A 17321-nucleotide genomic window follows, 5' to 3' on the forward strand; every position below is an offset into this window, starting at 1 on the left:
AAAAAAAAAAAAAAAAAAAAAAAAAAAAAAAAAACCGTCCCGAAGTGGCCCCGCCCCAAATAGGGCAAAAAAATCCACCCTGTCATGGGGCATGGGGTCTCACCCCACCCCGAACCCACCACGTGAAAGGAAAAAAGATTAAAAATAATTTTATTTCTACACAATTCACCCGTTAAAAATTCATTTTGAATTTGTATTTTATTCTTTAATAGTGATATAACTCAATCTTTTGAAAATGTAAAAAAGATATAAAAATAAAAAAATTAATTGCCCCGCCCCGCCTGCATACCCCGTCTAAGGCGGGGGCGAGGTTTGAATGAGAACGGGCAAGGCGGGGTGGGGGTGGGGGTGGAGGTGCCCTGCCCCGAACCCATCTCGTTGCCATCCCTAAACATTTTCTCGATACAATATTTATAAATTATAAAGCATTTATCATGAATTGAATTAATAAGACTAAAAAATTATTGGGTAGTATATACAGGTTATTTTGCACTTAGAAAAAAGTAATATCATCCCATTATAAATTTGTACTTAGGGTTTGTTTGACAAACTTTTTGAAAAGTCAAAAATTGATTTTGAGATAAATAAGTTGCTTTTGAAAGTGTTCGAATAATTTTCCGAAAGCACTTTGATTGACTAGAAGAAGTTTTGAGAAAATTTGCTTAAAGTAACTTCTTCATGGAATTCTCGTACACAAGAAGTAAAAATAGTGACAAATAGACCCTTATTAATTATAAAATCCATACATCACTATTATACAAACAACTTGCTTGCGCCTTGCGTTGTGTTTGTCCAACATTGTTAAGAAATTTAATATTGAAGATGCAAAATCTCAAAATAGGTTTGCCAAATTTAAAAATCTGGTCAGAATTTTACTTTGACTTTAGATGGCTTATACGTTTCGTAGTTTGACATTATCTTCTTTTTTTCCATTTGAAAGTTAAAATTTATTTGAATGGTGCAGGCTTAAGCAAATCTATGAATTTGTTTTTCAATAGATGATTGCTTCTGACTTTTTAGACAATAAATGTTCGACTGGGACGGCATTTTTTCTATGTTGACATAAACTAGATTGAAGACAGGTATTCATACGTTGTATTGTCGAGTTCTACTCATCTCAACGTACCATATTCACTGTCTTGGTAATTCGTAAGGAGAAAAAAATCTCACACTTACAATCGTAACCCTGTAGTTTTTATTTATATCGGAGAAAGAATGATTTATTACAATATTGTCGAATGTGTCTCTATAGATGATGAGTATATGTCCTTGTTTGATCCCCATTTTAGGAAGAACAATTGTTCACAGGCATCATACAGTTGCTGAGTTGTCAGCACCAATATGGTGCATTTTTTTGTTTGTTTTGATTGAAATAAATGAAATTTTGCCATGCATTCATCTGTGAACAAATTCTGTGAAAGTTGTATGCAGGTGTAGCATGGTTCTTGTAGGAAAAGAATGCATTTTGGATTAATAGATTGATGAAGAATATGTGGTTAAAAAATAAAGAAAAATTTTGGGTTTGTGTGTAATATTATTTTATTGAAGAATGTATGATTGAAAATGAGTTTTGAAAAAATGAATTTTTAGAAAAATGGGGTTGAAACTGGTTCAAATTTGGATACATACAAGAATATTTTAATTGTATCTAGGTTTATTAGGTGCTCTCTTTTTCTAAGCGATTGAACTCTGAGCTAATCCGTGGCATTTTGAAACAACTGAGGAGGCAATGATTAAAGCCATATCAATTGTTGAATCAAAGGAAGAGTTGCAATCCGAGAAGAGTAATCCTTAACAAATTGTGTAGACAATTTTTCTAAAATGATTGGCTTTTCAAAATTAAAATTGAAGTAAACTAAAAAAAATGACAATTTTTGTTCATAACTCTTAAGTTGAGAATGTCCATACCAAGGGAGAAAAAATAAGTAAATAAATAAATAAATAATCATTAGGGACCGAAATTGCGCATAGTCGAGTCCAAGCCTAAACAAGGCAAGCCTTAAAGATGATTTTCCTCTTTCAACCATCGATGTTCTGGTGGACAATACTATCAAATCATTTTTTCTCGAGCCGTACGAGGATAGTCGATATGTTACGGACTAGTTGCCCCATTATTTCCAAAATTATACATCCTCCATTTTATAATGATATACTTCCTTTCAATTTTTGTGTTTCCCAAATTATAGGTTTCTTTTCTTGTTGAAAGTATGATTATTTTTTAGTTTGATAATATACCCCTATTTAATATGTCATGTTATGATCAAATATGAATTTTTTTTATTTAAATGATTATTTATGTAATGATGGTACATGAGAAAAATGTAAGTATAATTTATACTTCAAACTATATTATTAAATTTTCTTAAATGCAAGCAAGCCCAACTTTGTGGGATGGAGGGAGTGCAAAAAAAAACCTTTTTTTTTTAATTTAAAAAAATGGTCTTTTTGAACAAAAATTATAGAATGTGTGAGGGGTTTGATTTTAAAACGGTCGTTTTAAAAAGGGAAAAAAAATCAATATAATAAGCAATGAAATACCTTTGACTACAATAATTATTTTGCATCCTTATTATTATTGTCGAATAATTTGAGAAGTTAACAAAAATACGGTGTCTTTTGAAACTCATTTTTATTTTTGAAATAATTAACATTAAATCCCAAAAAAAGAAAAACGAGAGAGCAACCGCAAAAATAAAAATAAAAATAAAAATAATTCACTACCTAAATAGTTTAACCCGAAAAAAATGTTGTACCATGTCTTAGCAGATAAAATAGGCAAGGAATCTTTTGTTATTTCTTTAAGAAAAATGCACTTGCATAATTACATTGTAATAAATTAAGTGGATTAAATATACAGTTGGAATAATTAATCAATGCCTTAAAAAGTTGTACAACAGCCGTACAAAATTGAGTTATTATCATTATTATTTTTTTTAGCATAAAAGAATATTAATTGCGTGAGTTGAATTACAAGTCTAATGTAGAAATTTGTACGTGGATCCCTCATTCCTTATAGATTCTTGTTTAACTTTGAGGTCCCCAAAATTTCTAGTTCAAAGCGAGTTAGCTTAGGGATGACAATTTGATAAGAAAATTTCACGCAACTCGAGGCCCAATCCCTGATGGGACCACTACTCGATTTTGGATTGTGTTTTTACTGCCACGACTCATTGACCCAATTCCTAGATTAACGAAAGGACAGGGAATTGCCTTGCCCTGTCCCTCTCCAGTATTAAGTGGGGACTAGGGTCGAAAATTCTTGACGGGTGTAGGGCTTTTTACCTTGTTCTAGATTTGTCACATTGTCATCCCCAATTAGATCTCACTAAATAGCAACTGTTGTTTTTATGTTGATACGAGAGTTTCGATTAATGTCTACTTCAAGTAGTTAAAGTTCTTTAATAATGTTCTAAAAAATACAATGCCACAATCTGTTCATACACCCTCTTTAGGAGGATTTTTAGTTGACCATTATTTTTCAAAGGAATAATCCATATGTACCCGCCGGAGTGGGGGGGTTTACCAAATGGTGTCCCCCTCTCACAATGTATGACGGCCCCATGTGAATTTAAAAATGTCGGTCATGCTCCCTATCGTTGTTGTGAGTAGTAAGTAAAAGATTCGATACGTATAGCATTATCTTTTTTTAAATAACTTACTATTTGTCATGTATCTTATATCGCCAACGCCTATTTAATTTGCCATCTACCCTCGAGCCCATCCCACTCCTCCCGCCCACGTGTTTCCCTCCTGATTGGCTCCCTCATCACGCCCCCTTCATTTTAACTAGATAATATACTATTCAACGGTCGATAACAAACAATAGTCTACTAAGATCTTTCAATTTGTCAAGTCAACAAAAATCTATATAAATTACTACCACAAACTCCTCCATAAGATACAAGGATTTGTTCTACCGTTTTTAATTTTCAACATATGATAATGTGAACAAATTATTAATAACTTTCTTGCTTCTGATTTTTAAAAAGTGTCAGACTAAAAATTGTCCTTTTCTTCTTATGCTAATATGTTAAAATTAAAAATAATATCCGTATCTATCATTCAGATTCCTGGGACCACATTGTCACCAAACCATAGAATTAAGAATATACAGTGTTATTATTATTATTATTATTTTTTTTTTTTTTGCCTCCCGAGGTACAGTACAGGAGTGAGGTTATTTTACGCCTTATTAGCAGTCGCAGTGTGTGAGTTCAATTTTCGAGATATAGAATTGGACTCCTTATAGGCGCAGTGTACATGCAGCTCTTATTCCCTAACCTTCTGAGGTATATCCCGCGATTTACCTCTCTCACAAAGTTCAAGGGGTGGGAGCGACAGAAGTCCTCAAGGTTGGGGTTCAACCTTTTTTTCTTTTTCATTTTTTAAGAATCTACAGTTCCCTCCCCCCTACCCTCGAGGCATAGCCCAGTGGTGTAAAGAACAAGAGTGAAATAGTCTCAATCTTACTGGCAGCGCAGTGTAAGAGTTCGATTACTAAGATATGAAATTGTACTCTTTGTGGGCACCAGTGTACAGACAAATTTTTGTTTTCTAACATGTTGAGGTACATCCCGCGATTTACCTTCCTCACGATACTCCAGGAGTATGGCGGTGGGGGTCTTCAAGGTTAGGGTTCAACCTTTAAGAATCTACAAATTTTTATTTTTTTTTGCCCCGAGATATATTCCAGTGGTGCAAAGGACAGGAGAGAGATAGTCTCAGCCTTGCTAGTAGCCGCAGTGTGAGAGTTCGATTTTTGAGATATGAAATTTGACTCTTTGTGGGTACCAGTGTACATGTAAGTTCTTGTTTCCTGACTTGTTGAAGCACATTCCGCGATTTACCTTTCTCACAATACTTCAGGAATAGGGCGGTGGAGGCCCTCAAGATTGGGATTGAACTTTTTTTAAGAATCTACAGTTTTCACATTGACTTAATTCTGCTCTTGTTTCATGTTAATTACATTACCTAACTTCAATTTATTTGTTTTGATTGTAGCTTTGTATTTTATAAATCAATTTGTTTTGGAGTAAAGACACAACCATCAAATTTGTCGAGTGAATTAATTAAAAAAAAAAAAAAAAGATCATCAAATGATTTGTTCAGGATATCTTTTCAAAACGAATAATTATCGTTTTCCGTTGAAAATTGTCAAAATGAAACCAATAGCATAAAGAATAATGTTATATCCAGTAACTCATTATCGTGGTCGTCCTAGGTAATATACATGTGAGGGTTAGTTATTTTATACATGAGGTAATAAAAATCTATCATATTACGCATCAAATCACAAATCATCATATAAGAAGTCACGTTCGACGAATATCGCATTGAACGATTATGAATAACATTACTCTAGTATAAAAGGGAGAAGACAAGATTGGTTTGTGGTAAGATTCTTTTATGTTTCCAGAAATAAATTTTAAAGCATAATTTATTTCAGTTATAATTTTCAAACTTTACAAATAAATTATGATTTAATTGATAGATTATAATAATATCTACAACTGAAGCAATATTTGATTACGTAGCTACGGACTAAGAACGAAAATCAGACCAAAATCGATCAATACTCAATTTTAAAACTTAAAACTGGACCAATTTTAGAGCCAATTCGGCAGTGATTATGAGAATTGATTTTTCGATCGTTAAAGAGAAATGTGGATCCTATTTATAAGTAAAGAAGTCAAAAATAACGACTGAAATAGTGAAATAACGGTCAAAAAAACAATGTTTTAGGATGAAAAATTGCTATCGGCTATAAACTATTCTAATCCAGGCTGGAATGCTCCTACAATTTTTTTTTACATTATATAATCGTAGTAATATAATAATATTATCACGGTTTACTAGTCAAATTCAAAATACTCAGCCATTAATGACAAATTTATCCTTAACAAACCTCTTAATTACTTTTATGTTCTAGAAAATGAATGAAGAAAAGTCTTTAACATTTCTGTCTCCTCTCTTTATAAATTAGTTGCCAACCTTGAATCTCTACACACGTACTTTCTTTCTCTTGCAAAAATGGCGTCCCAGAGTTGTTCAGCGGCCCAACTCGCCTCATTCTTCGGCCCCAACACCACCAACGCCACTGGCGCCGCCGAGTACATATGCAGTCAGTTCTCCGGTGTGTCGGACAGATTCACCGACACCTCCTTTGCCGTTGATTCCACTTACCTTCTTTTCTCAGCCTACCTAGTCTTCTCCATGCAGCTCGGCTTCGCAATGCTCTGCGCCGGCTCTGTTCGCGCCAAAAACACCATGAACATCATGCTCACAAACGTCCTCGACGCCGCCGCCGGTGGGCTTTTCTACTATATGTTCGGCTACGCTTTCGCCTTCGGCGGCCCCTCCAACGGCTTCATCGGAAAACACTACTTCGGGTTGAAAAATATACCTACTTCATCTTCCGATTACAGCTCGTTTTTATATCAATGGGCTTTTGCTATAGCCGCCGCCGGTATTACGAGTGGCTCTATTGCTGAGAGAACCCAATTCGTTGCGTATTTGATTTACTCTTCATTCCTCACTGGATTTGTATACCCAGTAGTTTCGCATTGGTTTTGGTCGCCTGATGGCTGGGCCAGTGCTTTTAACACCGGAGATCTTCTATTCGGGTCTGGAGTCATCGATTTTGCCGGATCGGGTGTTGTCCATATGGTTGGTGGCCTTGCGGGGCTGTACGGCGCATTAATTGAAGGCCCGAGGATTGGGCGGTTCGACCATGGCGGCCGTGCGGTGGCGTTGCGGGGCCACAGCGCGTCGTTGGTTGTCCTCGGAACTTTTCTGTTATGGTTTGGTTGGTATGGATTTAATCCCGGGTCTTTTAACAGGATTCTCGTCCCGTATGTCAGTGGAAATTATTACGGACAGTGGAGTGCCGTCGGCCGTACGGCGGTCACAACCACCTTAGCTGGCTGCACCGCCGCGTTGACCACCCTTTTCGTGAAGAGAATCCTGTCGGGACACTGGAACGTAACAGATGTTTGTAACGGGTTATTGGGTGGTTTCGCGGCCATCACGGCTGGGTGTTCGGTGGTCGAGCCATGGGCAGCTATTATATGTGGGTTTGTAGCCGCGCTGGTGCTGATTGGCTGCAACCAACTGGCGGAGAAAGTCAAATTTGACGACCCACTAGAGGCCGCGCAGCTCCATGGCGGCTGTGGGGCATGGGGTGTAATTTTTACGTCATTGTTTGCCACTGAGGACTACGTGAGCCAAGTGTACCCGGATAAACCGGGTCGACCATACGGGTTGTTCATGGGTGGTGGCGGGAGGCTATTGGCTGCCCATATTATCCAAATTCTTGTGATAATTGGGTGGGTCAGTGCAACCATGGGTCCTTTATTCTTTATTTTGCACAAACTCAAGCTTCTTCGGATCTCCGAGGACGATGAATTAGCGGGTATGGATCTGACCCGGCATGGTGGGTTCGCGTATGCATATGAAGACGATGAGGATGCACACAAGCATGGGATACAAATGAAAAGAATAGAACCAACTTCAATTACTCCAAATTGATTAGTATTTCTTAACATCGATTTAATTATTTAATCTGCATTTTTGTTGAGCTTTCAGCACGTAATTTAGGAGTAGTTTGTTTGTTATAATGAGATTGAGAATGGAAAAAGAAAAAGAAAGTGTGTATTGTGTATTATATTTTGTAATTCGGTTGTTGTGAAAGATGTGGAATCTATTTTTAGTCATTCATTTGCCGGGTTTCGACGCTTTTGAACTTTAAACGAAATAGTGATGTTGTAGAGAAATGGGTGATTAGTACTTTTTATGTTGTTGTGGAAATCAATGCTAGATTGCCTAACGCAAATTATCTCCTTAAACAATGTGGCGATCAAATTCATATTCATAACATAGACAGGTCTTGAGTATAGTGATGCTACGTAATATTACTGTGAACAAAAGTATGAAAGGAGAATGAATGAACCGTACACGGATTTTCTATGCTAGCATCTTGAATTTTCAACACTAAATTAGGGAAAAAAATAAAATAAATGAAATGAAAGTGTTTAAGATAATTGGTATTGGGTGGTGGTGGTTGAAGATAATATGAAGTGGACTATATTGGTTTGGTTTTGTCATATTGATAAAGACTTTAACCATCCCTCCTTCCTTATGACTTCCAACAAAATTGTAGACTTACCTTTCTTTATGTTTGTATTTTTCTATAAAGTTGTGGAGTCCATTCATTAATCAACAAAGTTGTCTTTGATAGGGTTTTGGATTGGAGAAGTCACATCCAATCTAGAAAGTTGGAATTCTTAGGGTGGTATCCTAACAAATTTATTGAAGAATTGAGGTAAGGTTGGAGTATTGATGAACGAGCATTGATAGATAAATAATTGGCACAAATTGATCGGGTTGGGAAGTACTTTGTAGTGTCACGAGACTCACGCTTTAATGTAAGAATCTTGTGATACCATTTCGCCTATATATTGATCAAAATTATATTGGGACGTAAATTTTCAAATTCAATGTTCGTGTATAGAAACATAAATTGGATCAGACTTTAAAAGTTCAATGATACTTGATTGTATAGATAAAATCATAAAAATATGGATTCAAATAGTTGAGTACATCACGATGGAAGTAACTCCTTCGGTTTCGGTGGCTATAGGTAGAAATGTAAAAGTAGGTTTCAAGTTGTCGATGCTATTTTATAGGAAATTTCAAAATTTATGTATATATAAAGAGTTAAGAGGATCAAGGGACGGGCTATGTTCAATCTGACTCTAATTTAAAGCAAGCCATCCTCTTATGTCGTCTTCATTTTAAATTCAAATAAAATAGAATTAAAAAAGGCAAAAAAAAAAAAAAATGTTGCCCATTCCAGAAATGGGTTCACGTGTTGAGGAAAATCGAAGTCACTTTCTGTATCAACTTTATCATTAATGAACTTTTCATTAATTTTATAAAGATCATTCTATTTGTACTTTTTTTTTTACATCACACAAACATGCAAGTAGGTGGCGTCCACGATTAAAATAATCGTGGACCCCACTTTTGTGAGATGAGTGTGAAAAATTATGTGAAAAAAAAGTGATGTACAAATAGGATTTTTGATTTTATAAAGCATAACGTTTTTTTATTTTAATTTGATATTAATGTGAACATTAAGAGCCTGTTTGGTTTGAATTAAAATCTGATATTAATTTAAATTAAAGTCAAACAATCAATATTAAACACATCTTTAACGGATCCCACAACTTTTCAATTACATATTTCAAAAACTTATATCACAATTTACTAAAAATCAAATTTTAATCGTCATCAAACATCCACTAAGTTTGAAACGGATCCAATTAAATGCTTGTTGGATGGATCTACTTTTATAACATAGTAATGGTAAAAAGCATGATTATCCTAAGGACGAAAACTACTCTCACTTATTTTTGAGTTATGCTACACGTATATCAAGATATTCATAATGGCGTCCACCCTCTTACATGGAGGGAAACTCAATTCGAATAAAATATAATTTATTTGATACGAACCCCCCTTTATATGAGGGTGTGAATATCGTTATAGACATTGTATTATTTGCAAGTAATATATTCCCTTATTTTTTTTCTCGTCTGTCTCAAATGAGAGACCACTATCTCTACTGAAAGTATATATATTTTTTAGTTTTATAATATATCCATATTTAATGTAGTTTATTATAAGTAAGTTAAGCCCATGTTTGATGCAAATTTGTTTGGTCTTCATTAAAATTTTAATATATTTCTCTCTTTCTTCTTTTCAATCATACATTTTTTAATAAAATAATTTTATACTTGAATTTAAAAAAAAAAATTCCTTTTAACCACACATTCTTCCGAAAATTACTATTTTAAAATATATTTTACCCAAAATTTTCATTATAATGGGGCCAAACAAGGGCTAAAATTCAAATTTTAATCTAAATCAAAGTTAACAGCTAATTTTAACGATACATTTTACGACACTCACAATTTTTCAACTACATATTTCATCAATTTTTATCAAAATAAACTAACGATCTGATTTTAATCCTCACAAAATAGGGTCCAAGATGCAATAATTGTGTGGGCAAATGATAAAAGTTGTTGGGAAGTCGCCCCCCAGGGCACATCCGAGTTGGTGGAACAATCACTTCGCTGGGACGCTGGAAGCAAGGGTGGAGAGTTCGATTCCTGGAGTTAACACTGGGAGCCATATGGAGAGGAAGCTATTGGTGTGAACAAACGCCCAGTGAGGAGAGCTCTCTTTGCGGAAAGAGTCCAAATGAGTTGTGGGAATCTGGGAGCCAACAAGGGCACATCCTGCGATTTACCTCCCTGAGCTGCTGAGGGCCCGGAGGTTCAGAGACAAGGATTTAGTCGGACGCAAGCCCGGACACCTTGTAAAAAAAAAAAAAAAAAAAAAAAAAAAAAAAAAAAAGTTGTTGGGAAGTTTCGTCTGTATTTTCCAAAGTGTATGAGCTGCAATTAGTCAGTCAATTCTTAATTGCATAGAATGCCTTTAATTTAAAGCAAAAGCTATTCGGTGGTGGAATTATGGGTCAATGTCCCAAAGACTTTTAAGGCTGCTAAGGTTGACTGACGAAAAGAGATAGTAGACCTTTTGAGTTAACATATTAGAGAAATTATTACTTTTAAAAAAAGAAAATTATTTTCATACTTATTTTCAACCACATATTGACATAATAAAATATATGGCACATAAATTCAAAAAAAATTTAATCACATATTTTTCAAAAAATCTTTAAAAAGGCTGTCAAACAAGGGTTATATATTATGCCGTTTTGCCTTTCAGTTATAATTTACTTGAAATTCATTTGTAATTTTAATATCTAAATTGTTCAATACAATCACATTGTGTCATAATCTCACAACATTAAGGCCCTGTTTGAGCCTCATTTTTCTTCGAAAAAAAGGATTTTTAATAGTAATTTTTGGAAAATATGTTGTTAAAAAGTAAGAAAAATTTTAAGTTTACGTGTAAAATTATTTTATGAAAGTCTGTATAATTGAAAATGAGCTTTTGAAAGAAATAAATTTCAAAAAAAAAAAAATGGAGCTCAATTATGTTAGGAAGTCAAATCTTTAATTTTGAAGATTAAAATGTCATTTCTACATTATCTTAAAGATTAGGGAATCCAATCCAAGTTGTCTCGAGAAATACTTATCTACGCTTGCTCTAATTTTGCTCAATTCGTCTCCGAGCATGCTCAAGTTCAAGGGTGCCAAATGATTCAGACTAATCTGTCTAACTCAAAATTCAAATCGAGACAGGCATGCCTCCAGAAATGACGGTTTAACAATTGTAATTATTCCATTTGGCAAATTTATAATTATTTATAAATAGTCAAAACTTCATTTTTAATTATACATTTTAATGGATTCACAATTACTATTTACTTACTTTTCAACTCATTTCCATCCATTTATAAATCAATATCGTTTATAAATTCTTCTAAAAAGAGACTAAAGTTTTCCAAATCTTTTTTTTTTAATTTCAATATTTTATTGGTAACGTTATTTAATATATAAGACAAAGTTGTGTGTTCACATCTTAATGATTGGGTTTTAGTTTTCTTAGTCAAAAAACCATTCCGTATTCACATTATCTCTGACCACAGCTACCCAATACCTAATTACCAACACATTCTCCTTTTTCTTTTGTCCTTTTTTTCCTATTCAAAATCTGTTTAAATTTAATGCTGAAAATTCAACAAAACAACTATATACGAGATGAAATATAAGTAATAACCACCCAAGATTTCGTTAGAAACATCTACCATGTTCGAGCGTCTACATGAGAATCTTAAGAGTTGATGGAGAATATCATTCGAATACGAGAGTTACCCTTTAATGAAGGGATTCTCGAAGTAAGACTCCAACAAATAGTACTTGGGGTGGATTTTTGAACCTCGTCTTAGGTTATAAAAGTCTCGATTGTAATTCTTTTATTAGCTATGTTCTTTGAAGAAAGCTTGTGTTACCCTACACAGATGGTACCAAAGTCGGACGTCTTGTTTGATTCTCCCAAAGAAGATGAGCATAATGCATTGTCTTCATAATGTGCAGCCCGCCAAGTTTGTGATGATTGTCATGCTGGCCAACGATATGCCATTGCCCATAATAATACCCACTTGGTATATGGGCTAAGAATCTTGGCATCGCAAGAAAGTTTGAGGACAACCAAAGACGTGCATCATACAGACTGATAAAGGAACAAACGGGAGAGGAGGTTGTTAAAATTTTATGAAACTTTAAATATTAATATCATGAAAATCTAATTACTTTGTTTGTCGAGATCCTCCATTTCAAATCACCAAGAAAATTAATAATGCAAAACATACATTAATTCTTTGAGAATAATTCTTTATTACTGGATCTTGATTTCGGATCTTGAATCTTGAAAATCAACTTGGAATCCATTCTTGATTGGTTTATTGCTGTCAATTTTGATTGCCTTTGATTATTTAATTCTTGTCCTTGATTTTCTTCTTGATCCATAATCTTGATTCTTGAATTCCTTCATCTTAATTCTTAATTGTAGATTGTATGTTCTTGATTGTGGGTTTTGGATATTTCTTTTCAATATGCAGTCTCTCTAAATTCTTGTGTTGATGGGATGAAACGAAGAATGAGAAGTTGTATATGAATTGGGGACTATAACCCTATATATAGTTTTCATATGTATTTCACCTATCATGAATTACAATTCTAAAAGAATCTGATCTCTACACATGTAAATCGTCCTACAATTTATTTAGATGCCCTAAGCCCAAATACTTAATTCTTTATTGGATCACTTTAATTTTGGATTTAATTTTAAATAGCCTTTATACACAATTAGTTACATAAGTTGGCCCGCATAGAAAATTAATAATTTCTCAACAATCTTCCACTTGAGCACATATGTTACCTTATAAATGTGTATAACTTTATAAGCTCAATACTTTTGTTATCATAATCAAAAGGCATCTTCGAACAATCTCGTATATTAATTATGCTAATATAGGATCAAAGTGGCCTTTGTTACAATTATCATAACTAAACTCTCAATGGTCACTTATATCAACATAAGTAAATGACATAGAACAAGTGTGGATGCGTAGAATGAAAATTACATGTAATGTGATCTGAAATGCCTATGTCTAACTGGTCCTACCATGTGAGATCAAACCAAAACTTTAATCGAGTAAACCTAAACTGAATACTTTATTTTTGAAATAAACCAAATATTCATGAATAGAATTATGTGTCCAAAACAGACAACATCCGAATATAAACTCTCATTAAACTGACATATCATAAAAAATGCAACACACATGTAAGCGTTATGCTCATGAAAGAAGTTGGGTGATAGCCCCTCAGTAAGCGGATCTGCAATTATAAAGTCTGTCCTAATTATTTCATAAAAACCTGAACACTCTGAATTATTTCATTAATAATTAGAAACTTAATGTCTATAAACTTTGTTATCATCAAGATCCTATTGGAATACAAAATTGCTATTGTCACAGAATAACTAAAGTGGTCTTTCAATTCCATCCAAAATATGCAGCTTAGTGACAAAATTTTGTAGTCATATTCCATAGTCAAAATCAGAACACCAGTGATCTCCAGTTGGTCTGATTTCCTAAATATGATAATGTAATCCTTAGTTCTCTATAAATACCGAATAATCTAATTGGTTGCTTTCCAAATATCTATCCCATAGTTATTTAAATATATGTCTAGCATTCAACCAATGAATATCATATCCAGACGTATGCATACATTAAACTCCCAATGCTAAATTATGGAAAATTTTCTGTACTTTCATTTCTATAAGTTTATCCTTGGAGCATTAATTGAAACTAAACTTGTATCCCTTAATAATAGGCGTATCATTTGGTTTACATACCTGCATCCCAGATCTTTTAAAAACTATATTGATATAGTCTAAATATACCCCAAGAACAATCCCAGTGTAGTTGTATTCTTGACACAAAAAAAGGCATCACCAAGAGATTTCATTTCAAAATTTCATGACAGAAATCTCATGGTTTCATCCAATAATCGTATATCATTGCAAACAAATAGTATGTCATTGATATCCAATACTAGAAAATATGCTTGTTCTTACTGAATTTGTAATGTACACAATCATCAACTGAATTCATCTCAAAACCAAATGAAATAATTATTTGATGTAATTTGTGATACCATTGACGGGAAACCTACTAGATGGATTTCTTTAATTTGTAAACCATCAGATGTAGTTTAAGATCAAATGTCTTAATAGTCCTAAAAGAGTCTTTCGTAGAAACATGATAGAAAGTCTCTTTAAAGTCAATGCCTTCCTTTTAAGTAAAATCATTTCTTATAACTCTCTACATCACCATTCAAGTCCCTCTTGGTTTTAAATATCCATTTATAACTAATGAGTTTCGCACCCTCAGGCAATAAGATGAATTCTCAAACGTCATTGTTACTCGTGAACTTCATCTCTTTATTCATGGCATCGATCCATTCTTAAGAATTTTCCCTTTGCATTGCATGATGAAAGTTAATTGATTAGATCTTCTTCCACCAATACAATATCATCCTTATATTCTTAGAGAAGGACTATAAAATTATCCGAATCACTTTTCTCTCTTTTTTTTAATGGATTCTTTTGAGGTTGCTGAGTTTGTTCTTCTAAAACAATCTTTTGATTAGGTATAAGAGATTTTATAATAATGTCTTGATCTAAAATTGTTTCTTGAACAAGTTTTGAGCAAGAATTTGTCCCTGGTCCAGATCATAGTCAATTACAACAGAAGTCTCAAAGACAAAATCCCTAATTTTCTTGCAAACTCTACATCCTCAAAGAACCGGGTATTTCCTGTTTCAAACATTACTTTGTAATGGGATCGTTAAATTTGTAAGCCCTTGACCTCTTCGAGTATCCAATGAAATAACAACTAATAACTCTGAAATTCAGTTTTTTTTCATTAAGCCTACAAGGCCTCGCCTCAGCTGGACAATCCTAAATGTGTAAATGTTTCAAACTAGGATTCTTAACTATCCAAAGTTCATAAGATGCAGTCTTTAATGCTTCTCCTCAAAGAGATTCTGGCAAACTGGAATGACTAATTATACTCCTTATCATGTCCTTAAGTGTTTTGTTTTATCTTTCAACATCGTTTATGCTAGGAAACCCTGACATAGAGTACTGCAGGATGACTCTACATTACTCTAAGAATTTGGCAAAAGGCCATGGACATTGTTATCTTGTTACGTCATATCTGTCATAGTATTCATCACCATGATCAAATCTAATGTGTTTTATTCTTTTGTCAAGTTGGTTTTCAATTTCAGCCTTATAAGCCTTAAACATGTCCAGTGATTGGAATTTTTCATGAATAATTGACTTTTGACCATTCCAAGAAGCCGAAGGGAATGACTCACAGATATCCGTAGGAATTAGTTCTTAGACATCCGAAATTCTATTGGCACCTAATCTCTTTATATTTGTTTTTTTCCCTTAATACAATTTACACAAACACTTAAGTTTGAAAAATCAAGGGGATTAATAATTCCTTCTTTTACAAGCTTTTCAATTCTCTTTTGACAATTGTGACCTAAATGCTTGTGATATAATGAAGCAGAATTCTCATTGGTTAATTTACATTTAATACCTCGTGAATTCACATGTAAGGTTTTATTATAAGAGGCAATCGAATTAAGCAAGTATAGATTATCATATCAAAATGAAGAATCGATACCCACAAGATTTGAATCAAGAAAAAAACTATATTTATTATTTCCAAATGAACAAAATTAATAGAATTTGTCCAATATAGAAATAGAAATCAAATTTCGTCTAAAAGAAGGTACCACAAAACTCATTTTTTCAAATTCAAATAATAATCAGTCTTTAATAATAACCTAAAATTTCTATAGCCTTGACTTTAACTGATTTGCCATCGCTCTACACAGATGAATCTTTCTGCATCAATTGGCTTTAGGTTGTTTAGACAACCCCACATAGACACGCTTATTTAAATAGTAACACTGAAATTTATCCATAAAGTGTGCCTAGGTATTGAAACTAAATTAACCTTCGACATATCCAGATAAAAAGTGTACTTGACTTTACATACTAAGCATGGTATTTATTACAATTTCTCTTCATACGTCCCAAATTCACACAAAAGTAACAGTTAGATGATTAATCCTTTTTAGGCGTTTGCTGTTTCTTTTGAACCGAATCGGATGTAGCTTTCTTATTCTTTAACTTATTCTTTGAGGTACTTGCAAAGTGAGGAATTCCAATTTTCTTTTGTTTTAGACTTTCTTCTTCTTGCATATAATATGAAATAAGCTCACTAAGAGTCAACTTCCCTATTTGATAGTTGTAATTGATCTTAAATTAATCAAATTGTACAAGAAGAGAAATTTAAACCATGTGCACGAGCAAGTCATCGGATAGCTCAAACTTTAATGTCGTTGATTTTGAAACAAGATAAAACACATCCATAATGTACTTTCTATTTTCTGAAGCCTTACACTTTAGTGAAGAAGCACAATAGTTTCGACCTTATTCTCTTTTCGCAAAATGTTTTGGAATACTTATTTAAGAAATTTCTTGACAGTTACCTTATTGGAAAGAGTGCTCATTAATGTAGCTGGAATTTTATGCTTCATGATCACATGATTTATGCAGTTTGAACGATCCCACTTATTAGAGTCTCATTTTATTAACGGAACCCTAATCCGTAAGAGTAGTGGATTGTTTAGTCCTTGACGCAATGTCTAGATCCATGCCATTATGAACGATACAAATGTTCTCTTTCCAGTCTTTAAACTTTGGTTCAAGCACATAAATTGAATTAATATTGGTAAATATTACAGAAGTAGATAGATTAATCGAATATAGAACCTAAATCTAAATAACATGTTCACATGAAAATACATATTGGATAATTAATAATTTAAATAGTGGTGGGCCCATCACAAGAGATCAAGCACAATATTGATATTTAGTCTTTAGACAGAAATATCAACTTGTAAGTGATGTTATTGGTGCAATAATCAAATATTAACAATAAATCTTATCAAACATCAAATCTATCTTTGGATCGACACAATGTCCACATAATAGAAAAATTTACAATTGTCATATATTTATTACTACAGATGTGCAAATAATTCTACAAAAAATTGACATTCCTTTGGGCCAGTGAATATTCGCATGAATTACGTACATGCAACTTTCCTAATATTCCAAATAAATTAATTTAGGCAAGAGAGGTTACTTTGGTAACAGGTTGCTTCAACTAATCTATTTTAGAAAATTAG

General features: G+C 33.4%; 2 protein-coding genes across 2 annotated transcripts in view; one reads left to right on the top strand and one right to left on the bottom strand.

The window, feature by feature from the left end:
* The window catches only part of LOC111393035 (thermospermine synthase ACAULIS5-like), a 2390-nt gene extending 2005 nt beyond the window's left edge, over window positions 1-385 (bottom strand). Inside the window, exon 1 of the mRNA XM_023018437.1 lies at window positions 290-385. Within this exon, the coding sequence (XP_022874205.1) occupies window positions 290-385 (96 nt within the window). The remainder of the gene's footprint in view (window positions 1-289) is intronic.
* A 5578-nt stretch (window positions 386-5963) lies between these two features.
* Window positions 5964-7716, top strand: LOC111393633 (ammonium transporter 1 member 1-like). The gene has a single exon (XM_023019268.1). It carries the CDS (start codon window positions 6031-6033, stop codon window positions 7525-7527), a length of 1497 nt encoding a protein of 498 aa, XP_022875036.1. The 5' UTR covers window positions 5964-6030; the 3' UTR covers window positions 7528-7716.
* Window positions 7717-17321: the final 9605 nt, after the last annotated feature.

The sequence above is a fragment of the Olea europaea genome, chromosome 4 (assembly GCF_002742605.1).
Source record: "Olea europaea var. sylvestris chromosome 4, O_europaea_v1, whole genome shotgun sequence".
NCBI lineage: Eukaryota > Viridiplantae > Streptophyta > Magnoliopsida > Lamiales > Oleaceae > Olea > Olea europaea.